This window comes from Vanessa tameamea, chromosome 28 (assembly GCF_037043105.1).
Source record: "Vanessa tameamea isolate UH-Manoa-2023 chromosome 28, ilVanTame1 primary haplotype, whole genome shotgun sequence".
NCBI lineage: Eukaryota > Metazoa > Arthropoda > Insecta > Lepidoptera > Nymphalidae > Vanessa > Vanessa tameamea.
Window position 1 is genome coordinate 4232859 of NC_087336.1, and position 13715 is coordinate 4246573.

The 13715-nt window shown below is 35.0% G+C and overlaps 1 protein-coding gene across 16 annotated transcripts in view; it reads left to right on the plus strand.

Moving 5' to 3' along the window:
• The window catches only part of LOC113391931 (phosphatidylinositol 4-phosphate 5-kinase type-1 alpha), a 74997-nt gene that overhangs the window by 14265 nt on the left and 47017 nt on the right, over window positions 1-13715 (plus strand). For all 16 annotated transcript variants that reach the window (XM_064219409.1, XM_064219408.1, XM_064219410.1 and 13 more), the window contains exon 3: window positions 969-1107. In XM_064219409.1, the coding sequence (XP_064075479.1) occupies window positions 969-1107 (139 nt within the window). The remainder of the gene's footprint in view (window positions 1-968; window positions 1108-13715) is intronic.

A 13715-nucleotide genomic window follows, 5' to 3' on the forward strand; every position in this document is an offset into this window, starting at 1 on the left:
AAAGCTCCCTTGAGTTCCGCCGATTCTTCTCGTGGGTTTTTCCGAGTCGATGGTTCTTTACTTTGACTAATTATTGGTAAGCAGTAAATAATAAAATCTGAATATTTGTTTGTCCGATAGGCGTTCCTAAACTAGTAGTTCTGGGCCACTACTGCTGAGTTTTCGACAGGCAAACCCAACAGCTTCTAATAAGTCAATAAATTCTTCTGCGGGCAAGGTGTCCATCTCGATCATTAAAATTCTGCATATATTATTATTAACTTTGCCGATTTTAATAATTTGTAAAAAATACATTAATAAAAAAAGCATATTATTCAGCAATATATCATAAAGATGATAAAAAAGCGTGCAGCTAATACTTGTTGACTTCCAGGCAGGATGTATAATATACACATATAGTTTTATTTAACTAACATAACTTCGTATTTGAAATGTTGGAAAAGAGTGACTACTGAGTTTCTCGCCGGTTCTTCGCGGTAGAAAACAAATTCTTATATTCGCTTCATAGCATCTAGTTTTGTAAAGGGTTACGGTATTAGTTTTATAATAAGATACCACGGTTATTTCTAATCTGGTCTATAAAAAAAATGTGAAACTCATGTCAAAAAAACATTAGTAAATAAGGCATATTACTCAATACAAGATCCGATCAGAGACCGATCAAACGGTTCGACCTGGGATTTGAACGCAGAACCTCTAAATCTAAATCCTTATATCAAGCCACTAGACCACCGCGATAGTCCAATTAATGACAGTGTGATCGCTGGTTTAAACGAATTATTAATATTAGTTAATACGCAGTATAATTTACTACGCGGTACAATCGATATACTAAATATAATGAACGAAGATAGAGAACACGTTACACGATAAGGTCAGAAGTTAATACATTAATAGTCTATCGTACATAATGGATAATTCCCATATAAGGCGCAGTTCATATAATCATTAATGTTTAATATTTTCAGCCGGCGGTGGGCCCCTTGGGGGCGATCAGCAAGGTACATAAGTCTGATCGTAAGATCGGTCACCGGCGTGTCGGGGAAGGCGGCGAGATTACGTATAAGAAGATTCAGTCGTCACAGATTATGGGATCTATACAACTCGGTAAGTCTTTGAATATTAATAATGTAATAAAAAAAAAAGTTAAATTTGTGTGTTTGTATGTTGGGGGGTATTTTTTGAAACTAATGAGCTAAATTATTTCTGACTGAGTTAAATTGTGTTTATATCATTTTCTCTATTAAGAATAGTATCCGTGCGATGCCGTGGCGCGTCGCTAGTTATGTTATATATATTTTTTTTAATTTGTATTTGATAGTCACAGCTCTTATATATCCAACCGCTGGGCAAAGATATCTCGTTTCTCAGCCAATGTAAAGTTTTTCGAACTTACATCTTAGCGCTTCTATAGTGCCCGTTTCCTAGTACAAAAGTCCAACTTGAGTACAAGATTTCTTGCGAAGTATTTTATAACCAAGAAAAGATTTTAAACACATTAAAATAAAGTTCTATAAACTGAGTGCTGCTTGCTCGGATTTGAACTCGCATCGACTGTTAAGACACGTGTCTTATTCGACGTACCATCGTGGGTCATCCTAGATGGACGATTTATATTGCTTATCGAAATATCTTCAATATATATTTTTTCGTTTTTCTTTAAATATAACAATTATAAAATATATCCTATTTATACTAATATTATAAATGCAAAAGTAACTCTGTCTGCCTGTTACTCTTTCGCGATTAAACAATTGAATTTGATGTAATTTAGTATGTAATAAACTTGAACTACGTGTAGGGTTGCCAGGCGTCCGGATAAATCCGGACATAGGCTTTTTGATTGCGTGTCCGGCTTTTGTGAAGTATTTCATTTATTTATTTCGCTAACGAGACACATTCGATTTTATTTATATTTCATTAGAATTTAACAATATTTATGATAATAAACAGAAAAGCGCGATTTTATATACATTTTTTTTATCGTACCTATAAATACTGGGACAAAATCTTCAATAATGTAAGATGTCCGGCTCTTTTACCCAAATTTCCGTTCAAACTGGCTGGTTTGTCCGGCCATTAGGTTTGGCGATCTGGCAACCCTAACCACATGTGAGGACAATGAAAACAATATAAGTTATATGTGCCGCACAAACAAAACGTTCACTTTCTTGTCTCAATTTAATTTTACATCACTATTCGTATACGTTTCTAATTCGCGAGTTAAAAACGTTACGAAGAATGAATTATCTTACTGTAAAACAGAAAAAATACTACTTTATAGTACGTGTCTTTGTACTGTGCGATGTTTGGTCAAACGCACAGATCTTCGTCTAATCTTTTAAATCTTAATTAACGTTACGATGATTTATTTAGTCAATTCAATCGTCGAGAACGTTAAGATGACAGTTCCGGTTGTAATTATAAAATAAAGATTATGATCTAAACAAGTAATATTAAAAAAATTTATATATAATTGCATTTTTGTAATTAATAAAGTCGGAAAAGGAACATAAAAAATAATAATAATAAGTACACAACAATGCGATTTTTAAAGCATTGTCTATCTCGCGTAACCTTTATGTGGAACGAGCTTTCGCTGGCGGTTTTTCCAATCCGAACCGATACGACTTGGGAACCTTCGAGCGAATAGCGTACGTAACTTAAATGACCCTGGGATTGCAGATGTCCATGCTATGGTAGGTACTTTCCATCAGGTAAACCTGCTCGTTTTTTTTTTTAATAAATATTGGACAACATCACATACATTACTCCGATCCCAATGTAAGTAGCTAAAGCAGATGTGTTATGGAAAATCAGAAGTAACGGCGGTACCACAAACACCCAGACCCAAGACAATATAAAAAACTAATGAACTTTTTCTAAATCGACTCAGCCGGGAATCGAACCCGAGACCTTGGAGTGGCTTACCTATGAAAACCGGTGTACACACTACTCGACCATGGAGGTCGTCTTGCCACTTATATAATAAAATAAAGATTTTTGACATATAGGATAGGGGTCATTCTTAAAGGAACAGGCGCTTTTGTAGTATTATAGGCTTTGTGCAAGCCCGTCTCAGTAGATACTACCGCGAAAAGCAATACTTAGTATTATCGTGTTCCGGTTTGAAGATTGACTGAGCCTGTATAACTACAGCCACTTGGCACAGTAACTAGGGTCATAAAATCTTAGTTCCCGAGATAAGTGAGTCACTGGTGATGTAAGGGTTAATATTACTTATGGAGCGTTGCCATATACTATGAGCCCATTTGCCAGTCTACAGTCTTGCTTAACTATTTGATACAATAGTAAAAACCAGAGGTGTCGTAGGACATTGTTGGAATAAAGTTGATCTCGTTGTATATTATGTATTAAATATATAAACCAATTTTGAGAATAATCAAATAACCAGGTTTATCTTTTTTTAGGGTTCCGTACCCAAAGGTTAAAAACGGGTCCCTGTTTTTATTTTTTAATTGTGTGTGAATTGTTTGTGTGCTAATTGTTTGTTTGTGTTCTCTCGGGTAATGCCGCAGGTTCAGCTAGTTATATGTAAAACTTATATATAAGTGTAACGCATATAAAGATATGTACCGGATAACATTAAGGCCACCTTCGCATTTACATAAATGCACGTAACTGGTCACATTTTTCCGGGAAGTCACGTACAGATGTAATGAGATAAAAAATGGAAGGATAAACGGTAATTTATTTAACATATATTCGTATATATTTATATGTTTGTTAATATATGATGCATTTCGAAATGAGTTTCGGCCATAGCGGCAAACTTCAAAATCAAAAGTCAATCGTTTGGAATTTAACGATTAGAGGACAAGTGTACTCTATATGTCCGTCTTTGTCTTAATCCGATGGGACGGCATTCCGAAACGATCGGAGAGGGATCAAGGGCGGGATCGATGGTACTACGAGCTATGCGAGGCACGGTAGTGTAAGTCGATGAAACTTTTTATTCCACTTGGGATGTAATCCAAGGACAAATCTGCCCTCGAACAGCACTACGTGATATTTTTGTGTTCCGGTTTAAAGAGTAAGTAAGCCAGTGTAATTACAGGCACAAGGGACGTAACATCTTGGATTCCAATGATGGTGGCGCATTAGCGATGTAAAAATGGTTAATGTTTCTTACAGCGCCGATGTATATGAGCGGTGGTGTGGTCACCGCAATAATAACACGTGCCCGATTTACTGGTCCGCCTACGTATTTAAAAAATATCTCGGAATTTACTAATTAGATATATTTTAAATATATATATAAATATTGGACAACATCACATACATTAGTCTGATCCCAATGTAAGTAGCTAAAGCACTTGTGTTATGGAAAATCAGAAGTAACGGCGGTACCACAAACACCCAGACCCAAGACAACATAGAAAACTAATGAACTTTTTGTACATCGACTCGGCCGGGAATCGAACCCGGGACCTCGGATTAGCGTACTCATGAAAACCGGTGTACGCACTACTCGACCACGGAGGTCGTCAATTCTTATCTTATTCTTAATCTATTATTCTGATGATAAAGAGGTTAAGGTATCATTTCATTCAGGCTAATCCCAAATGACTATTCTATTTATAAATGTTCGAATTATTAATAACTCAGGCTAAATAATTGTATTAGATACTTAACCTTCATAAGGAAATTGCTGTTGAAATGTGTTTAGGACTGGTTCACATTAGGTCGGATTTATGCGATTCATCCCGATATTTGCGTATGAATTTTAATAGAACTATTCAAAATTCAATACATGAATGGCGTCTGATATAACTGACGACAGATTATCAAATAAAATATAATATGTAGTTTATATATAAGATATAAAAAGTGTACTCATACCCCTATAATTTTCACAAGTCACTAGTTGTTCAAAGTTGACGGCACTTCAAGATTGGTTTCGCGTTCACAATTATCTTTACTTCAGATGTTCATTATAGTGACCAATTAAAATCAGTTTGACCGTCTTAAAAAAAAAAGCCGGGCCTATACTTATATCCAGAGCCGTCTCGAGCTATGCTGGGACCCTTTTTGTATGTTCGTAGCAATCTTGTGACTATTTTAAAGCCTTTTTTGATAAATATGTTAGTTATTTCTTACAAATATATCGCTTTCGAAAATATACATAGCAGTCAACGTGAGAACAAACGTGTGCAAGAAATTGTTGGTTCTTCGGGGCTCTCTCAGGATGGGGGCACTGGCAAAAGCAGATAAATTTTCGTGGAACCCCACTTTTTATTCACGCCTACGTAAACCCCCAGCAAGTCTCCCGTGGACCCCTGGAGATCCACCTGGACCACTTTGGGAATCACTGTGTTAGATCGTTAAGGTATGACTAATTAGTTTTGATAACAGTATCAGTGACAGTCGTCTTTATTAGAATCATTCATACATCAAGTATTTCACAACGAGGTGGCGATTCTCAGTATTTTGTTATTTCGATATTATAGACGAGTATTATATTGTTATTAATAATTAATTTAATTAATAAAGGCTGCGTCGTTTCAAATCGATGTACGTTCATCGATCACACTATGACGATAGAACAGTAATTCCCGTAACTTGTCGAGGATACCTCGTCAAATGACGCATGTGAAATTATTTTAGTCTATACTATATAAATAAATGGGTAAGATTTGTTCGTATGTAATCGTTAAACTCTTGAACGACTGACCGTTATCATTTTAATATTAATTTAATAAAAAATTGTTTTTATTCTGTACTCTAATATGTATGTAGAAAGAAAGAAATCTCTCATATCAGTGAATGTTACGAAGTTTATAGTTTTCTTATTAAGCGTAAAATATGTATGTTGTTAATGTAACTTATTAATGAATAAGTCTCCTTATATCTCATACATTGTTCTTAAAAGGAGGTTTTTATGCTACTTGATAATAAGAACTTGGTGTGGAATTTTTAATCTGTATTTTTGTATGTAGTGAGTGTGTTTACACACTCGCGGTGCGTTTGAAACGTCTATTGACAGATGAGATCTACATCACTCGGTGGTCGATCTCTTGTGCCACTTGACATGTTACAACAGCCGATGACAGATGTTAATACGTTCTGTTATGATGATATAAAGTTCCGTTATAACTGGTTCGTGTAGTCGGTTTGTTTTTAGTTGATCGACATTATGTTAATTGAAATTGAATTAAGACGATTCAAAATTGGTATGTAAAAATGTATTCCGTACCATTAAAAAACTTTTTTTTTAATGGTACGGAATCCGTTTTTATGGATGGTATAAAAACGGCAACTCGCACTTGGCCGGTTTTTGAATTTAGAATCTTTTTGATTTATACGGCTTCTTATATCTGTTATTATATAAATTAAACACACATACAAATATACACATACTCAGTACATTGTAATTATTTGATATATTGTGATTATCTTATACGTAATCCGTTTGTACGATTAATCAATTATGCAATCCATATTATCTATTCACATATGAACAATGGAAGAGAATCGAGTCCAACTTGGTAGTAGGATATTGTGCAAGTCCGTTTACTTAGGTACCGACCACCTGCTCATTTATAAACGTACTAATTTCACCGACAAAAAGCAATACTTAGTATTCTTATGAGTATGGAATAGTGACCAGTGTAACAAGAGACAGCATCTTAGTTTCCAAGTTTAGTGGCGTATTCATTTTAGGGATGGTTAATCTTTCTTAATGTATCTATATATATATATGGGCAAAAATAAAGATATGTTTAATTCATCATACATTACATACATTAGCAGCCTGTAAATATCCCACTGCTTGGCTAAGGCCTCCGCTCCTTTTGAGGAAAAGGTTTGAAGCATATTCCACCACGCTGCTCCAATGCCGGTTGGTGGAATACACATGTGGCAGAATTTCGTTGAAATTAGACACATGCAGGTTTCCTCACGATGTTTTCCTTCACCGCCGAGCACGGGATGAATTATAAACACAAATTAAGCACATGAAAATTCAGTGGAGCCTGCCTGGGTTTGAACCCGAAATTATCGGTTAAGATGCACGCGTTCTAACCACTGGGCCATCTTGGTTCAATTCATCTATCAGATTTTATTTATTTGTATAGATATGTTATCGTTACAAAGTTGGTTTATACAATAGTATTGCCGTCTTTTTCCGACGATACAATCAGACATTCAAACGTAACGCAAGTGTAACGTGGGAAATTACTTCAATAGTGATTAGATAACTAGTCGCAGAGCTTCGAAACAATCGTTGAGTGTGTTATAATATAGTTCTGAATGAATGTGTTATTGTTATACGCTAATTTGGAGTTTGCTTTGTAATTTGATGTTTCGATTGAGATAAAACAGAGGGTCTAGTCTAACATATAGCCCATTGGAATGGAAGTAGGAAAAAAGATAAACAAACCTTAGATTTACGTATTTAATAATAACTCGGCTATATTCTGCACTACTGAGAGTTTATGATTAATATATCTTTATTTATCATACAACACTATTACACTTAACTACTTATTTCCACTTAAATTTTACTTCCAAAGTTCCGATAACAGTTTCGTCGACGTTCGAAACGTATTTTTTTCGCAAGTCCATAGTGAATATCATAGATTAATCAAGCTCTCGTCCAATGATATCGCGTCAATTTGTTGCTCAAATGTTGTGTATTTGCCTTTTATTCTGTTATGTTGGAATAGAGTCTATACTCTGTTTTTATGTAATATTCTGTTTGTACGCGACACTTACCAGCTCTTTTCTGGTTTGTGTTCATAAATAATTTCTTCTTCTTTGATGACTACATTGTGAGGAAACTGGAATGCATCTCCCACAGCCCATCAGTGGGACATTAACAGGCTCTTAGTATATACAAAACTAGCGACCAGCCCGGCTTCGCACGTGTGCAGTGCTAATACTAAATATACTACGTTCACAGCTTTTTCAGTCACTTCAAGGCCATATTGATCTATATTAAATGCACAATGTATTTAAGGTGTTTAAGTGTATATGGATTAATGCTGTATTGCTTGACATCGCTTAGTAAAGAAGAAATATTTCACGTAAGAAGTAAAGGATTAAAAATGGTTCAGCCAGCGTTTGCAATGTAAGCTCAAAAAAAAGGTGTTAATTTATGACATCACATTAGAAACCTCTGAAATTATCAGTTTTTCTCTTCTGATGCATGTTTTATACATGTATGCCTTTCTCTGTTATCACTCTATGTATAAAAAAAACCGCATCGAAATTCGTTTTGTAGTTTTAAAGATCTAAGCATACATAGGGACAGCAAGACAGCGGGAGGCGACTTTGTTAGGTTAGTTATACTAGGTTGAGATGTAATACTCCATAGGCTTATGTCCGTCTGTAACGCCAAGTTTTAATTCTGTCATTAATTAATTAATAATTCGTTGCATTTTATTTGTGACGTCGTTAACTGAAATGTAGCTGCGGGATTCTTTTTTTTTTTTTGTGTAATTGAAAATTTGGTTAAAAATATAATAAAGCGTAAATCGTACATACGTGATGTAAGTACATAAGAAGTTAATTTCAATTTGTAAAAGTAAATAATAATCACAATATAATTTAGATCCTTAGATTTAGTATATTAGGATAATAAAAACTAAGTATAACTGACTAGTTGTCGCCCGCGGCTATGATCGCTTTTTAGGGGTTGGTTGTCAGGTAGGTATAAGTAGCCTATGTGGGGTTCAATCTTGCTTCATACCAAATTTTGTCGAATTCAGTTCGGTGGTTTTACCGTGAACCGTTACAGACAGACGGATAGTGTTGCTTTGGCAATTCTATTATTAGTATAGATATTATAAATGCGAAAGTGAGATGGTTTGTTACACTTTTACGTCTAAACTATACAATCGATTAAAATGAAATTTTATATATACATAGTATGGGTCACAGAAAATGATTTTGAGTTTTTACCTTACAATGACGTGTCCCCCCCCCCAAGGGTAAAGTCGCGATCGGAAATGAGTTTTCAATAACACGAACATATTTTTAGCGTAAGTTTACGTGTTCCACGCTATGCTATAAACAAAACTGACAGTTCAGATTGCGTAGAATGTAGTTTAAAAACGTGTGTGTTTACTAATATTGAATTTTAGTTACGATTATAGAACATTTACAAACCACAAATTATTTTTTTCTTTTATGGCATAGGTTGGCGGACGAGCATATGGGCCACCTGATGGTAAGGGGTCACAACCGCCCATAGACAATGGAGCTGTAAAAAATATTGACCATTCTTTACAACGCCAATGCGCCACCAATTAAGATGTTATGCCCCTTGTGCCTGTAGTTACACTGGCTCACTCACTCGGAACATCACAATACTGAGTACTGTTGTTTGGCGGTAGAATATCTGATGAGTGGGCTATGGGTGGTAACTACCCAGACGGGCTTGCATAAAGCCTTACCTCCAATATATCCATTGGCGTCAAAATGTATAACTTTTAAGTTATTATTGGAATTTGTCGAAAACAATTAAATTAAATTTTTATTTACTTTTTTATTTTATATTTCTTATACATCCATAGCGCCGCTCTCTAAACGGTCAGTAACTTTTTTTCAAAATAAATTATTTGTTAATTCTTAACAATTTAGTAAAATGTCATCAAGGATCCTCTTTAATTTTCTGCACATCTACGGCCGCGGCTCTTCAAAATGAGACCGATTCTTATTGCTTCACAATCACTGGGACAAAAATCAGCTTACGCTATTAATATAATTATATATGTAAAGAAAAAAATGTATTTTTCTTTAATTTGAATTCCGCGCATAAACCGTCATCGAACGCGCAGTGACATGACAACTAAATTTTGTTAGCCATGAAAATTATTAACCTAGAATCAATCTCGTGATTGTGAAAAGTAAAGTATAAAGTATCTTGTGATTAGGAACAGACATTGTTAATAAATAAACATTAAATGTCGTTTCTCTTTTTACGGGTGCGTAAATATTATTTTTGTAAAATAATGCGTAGGTAAATAAATACAAACTTTTATTTTATTATTTATTATTGTAAAATTAAACAAATAAATCTCGTTTTACAGAGAAACTCAATTGTGTTTCATTAACTGTGTCGTCCTAATAAAAAGAATACCAGAAAAAATCTTATATATATATTTGTGTCAAATATCATTAGAATCCGTTTAGATTTCTCCACCAAATTATTAAAACAATAACGACCAAACAAGTATATGTTGAAGATAGATATCTCCTGGGGCACAATTCTACTAATTTATACCGTTAAAATCTACTATTGTCGTGAGCATAATAGTTGCGATACATACCAATTTCATTCTTCTCATAAATAAACCTCAGTTGAATCGTAACTGGACAGTCGCCGACACAATTTCAACCGAACCGTGAGTGGTTCGTTGTGTTAGTAGAATATACTACGACCGCGACTGTCGTTCTTAACTCCGTGGGGATAGTACTCTAAACTAAATATCCTTTTCCAGTTGAAGTAGGAATAAAGATAAACAAACCTTAAATTTACGTATTCCATGCGATTCGCTAATAGCTCGGCTATATTGTGCACTACTAAGATTTTATGATTCATATATCTCTATTTATAATACAATACTATTATACCTAAGTACTAAAGTATCCACTTTAATTTTACTTCTAAAATTCCGATAATAGTTTTGTCTACGTTCAAAACGCCATTTTTTCGCAAGTCCATAGTGAATATCATAGATTAATCAAGCTCTCGACCAATGATATCGCGTCAATTTGCTGTCAAATGTTGTTTATTTGGCTTTTCTCCTCTTATGATTGGAATAGAACAGGTGTCTACTGACCCAGAAAGTGTTAGTGGAGAATACAGCGTTCCGCAGGAACGGCAATCCAGCCCGAAGATCAAGCGCACACGAATATCATAAATTTTACTGACCCTAACTGTATTTTACAACTGAACACTATGCTCTGGACGATTTGTATTTCGTTATAAACAAAATGCGATGAGTGGCCGTTTGTTCGATAAGATAACACTATTATAGTCGATATTCGAAATCTTATATATTTTTTTTTTTTTTAACAGATAAGGAATAATGTTATTACATAAGAAAAGCGATCGTGTAAGCGTTAAATAGTGTCGCGTGTTTTTTCTGATAGTAACTGTTTTATCTGTACTAGTACCGTCGCAATAAAATAGTTGTCAATTTCAATATTTGCAACTGTTGGCTTGAACTGAATCAGGAGTCGTGGTTAATTTTTTTTCGCCCAAGAGGATCACTATTGCGATTCAACGGGCAAAAGCTGAAAGTATTCTCGTGTTCTTTATTTGTAATGGTACCGGCTTTTTAATTTATTTTTGTATACGGTTAGTTAAACTTAAGTTAAATAATTCTGGAACTGAAATTTTCAAATGTTAAACAGCAAGTATCTGATAGGTTTTCCTTATGTATGTTCAACTACTTTTGAATCGTAATGTTACAGCATTAGCATTAGCAGCCTGTAAATTCCCCCTTTGAGGAGAAGGTTTTAGGAGCATATTCCACCACGCTGCTCCAGTGCTGGTTGGTGGAATACACATGTGGCAGAATTTCGTTGAAATTAGACACATGCAGGTTTCCCCACGATGTTCTCCTTCACCGCCGAGCACGAGATGAATTATAAACACAAATTAAGCACATGAAAGTTCAGTGGTGCTTGCCTGGGTTTGAACCCGAAATCATCGGTTAAGATGCACGCGTTCCAACCACTGGGCTATCTCGGCTCTATGTTACAGAATTATATTAAATTTGAAATGCTTTTATCCGTACTTAAGCGAGACGAGAGTCGGGTAAGGATTTTATCCCATAGTAATTTTTAATTCACGCAGACAAATATTCACCAATCCATCTAAATATCTATTTATATCTAAAGTAATACGCAACGTATTAACCTACTCTATGGCCGATGTCCGTCCCGAAACTTTATATTAAATCAATACGGTCGTTGCATATCAATGGGATTAGTAGTTTTTGACTGAAACCGATGTAAATAACCAAAACTTAGTACCAAAGTAATAAGTACTAATTTTTTTTAATCGTGTTACATACAAGGAACTTGATCTATGACATGCTGGAATCCAAAACCTTGTAATTTACAAGTGAGGACTAGTACTTGTGTAAGATAATTTACATTTAACAATTAGTACGACTTTCAAATGTACTCTTACAATTTGTATCGATATAACTAATTTAATAATTTTAACTTTTGATTTAAACTGACGTAGAATGAGACGTATGCACATATTTAGTATTAAAGTAAGCACGTATAGTGTACAATCAGAGAAGGATCAAGGATAAACAAACCTTAGATTTACGTATTCCACGCGATTGGCTAAACGCTCTGCTATATTGTACACAACTAACAGTTCTCGATCAATGTGTCTTTATTTATAATACCAAACTATTCCACGTAACTACATTTATATACTTCAATATTACTTCTGAGGTTTCGATGTTCAAAACGGCATTTTTTCGAGAATCCCTAGTGAATGTCATAGATTATTCAAGCTCTCGACCAATTATATCGGGTCAATGCGATGTCAAATGTTGTTTGTTTGGCTTATGCCCTTTTGTATTTGGAATATACTAAGTTATTACGCATGTACAATAACAAATGTTGAATAAACAGAGACCGCATTAAAAATTGCAAAAGAGACTAAGAACCCCTTTCCAGTGTAGCTTTTGTTGTTTTAGACGTTTACAATATAAATAATAACCATTCGTAGTTATTGTTTTGAAATCAAAAGCTGGGCGATGTCGGGAGGCTCGCATAGGCGGGTCGAACGTCAGACCAACACCGTCAGCCCACCGAAGAGAAGGTACCGCTGGTTTTTTAGTGTAGTATTACGGTGTACCGGCGCGCACCCGGCGCCCTGGGCGTCGACGAGTCACACTGCCACGTGGGGAAACGCTTAACGCGTTTTTCCAGCGAGAGAAAAAGGGAGTCTGTATTTTGGTTTAACAGTTTATTAAATAACAAAAAAATATGATGATTTATATGTGTACAGTGTCCCAATACCTGTATCCATGCATATTATCCAATGACCGATACAGAAGGTACTATAGTTAGAATGCTGTTAGCGAACTCAAGGCCGGGATGTCTCGTTAATTGATGGTTTGACGTGAAACATGATATACATACACGTAGAATTTCATTTCCAATTTAATTTGTATACGTCGTAACCGTACCTATGTAGGAGCCAGGTCTATTATATGTAGGTTTATAAGCTGGGTACCTTAGACGTTTACTTTACAGTTTTTTTTTTATAGGTAATAAATATAGCTCCGATGGTTTGAACCACAGATTTAGAGTGGCTAGATGCCGCTTGTTCATTAGATAGTATGTAAAGCCGAGCGCGTCTCTTGTCTATACCTACGATGACGTCACCTCTGCGATACTTGATAATTACAATAGATTATTTTAAAATTATTACAGATAATTGAGCACCAAAATTACTTAGATAGTAGATTATACCTCCATTAACTCGATTTACTACTCTAGATGTGTTTTCTTTTATAGTTTAAACGGCACAAACGAACACAAACTAAATGAATAGCGCGTCAAGTTTGTGTATAAGTGTATAGCAGAAACATCGGGCTTCCTGGTCGGACGGCTCCTTGTATCTAGTTCACTCTAAATCAGTGGTTTGCACCATTGGATCTCAAAATTTCCATGTGCTTCATCATAATCAGCCTGTATTATATTTAGTCCAT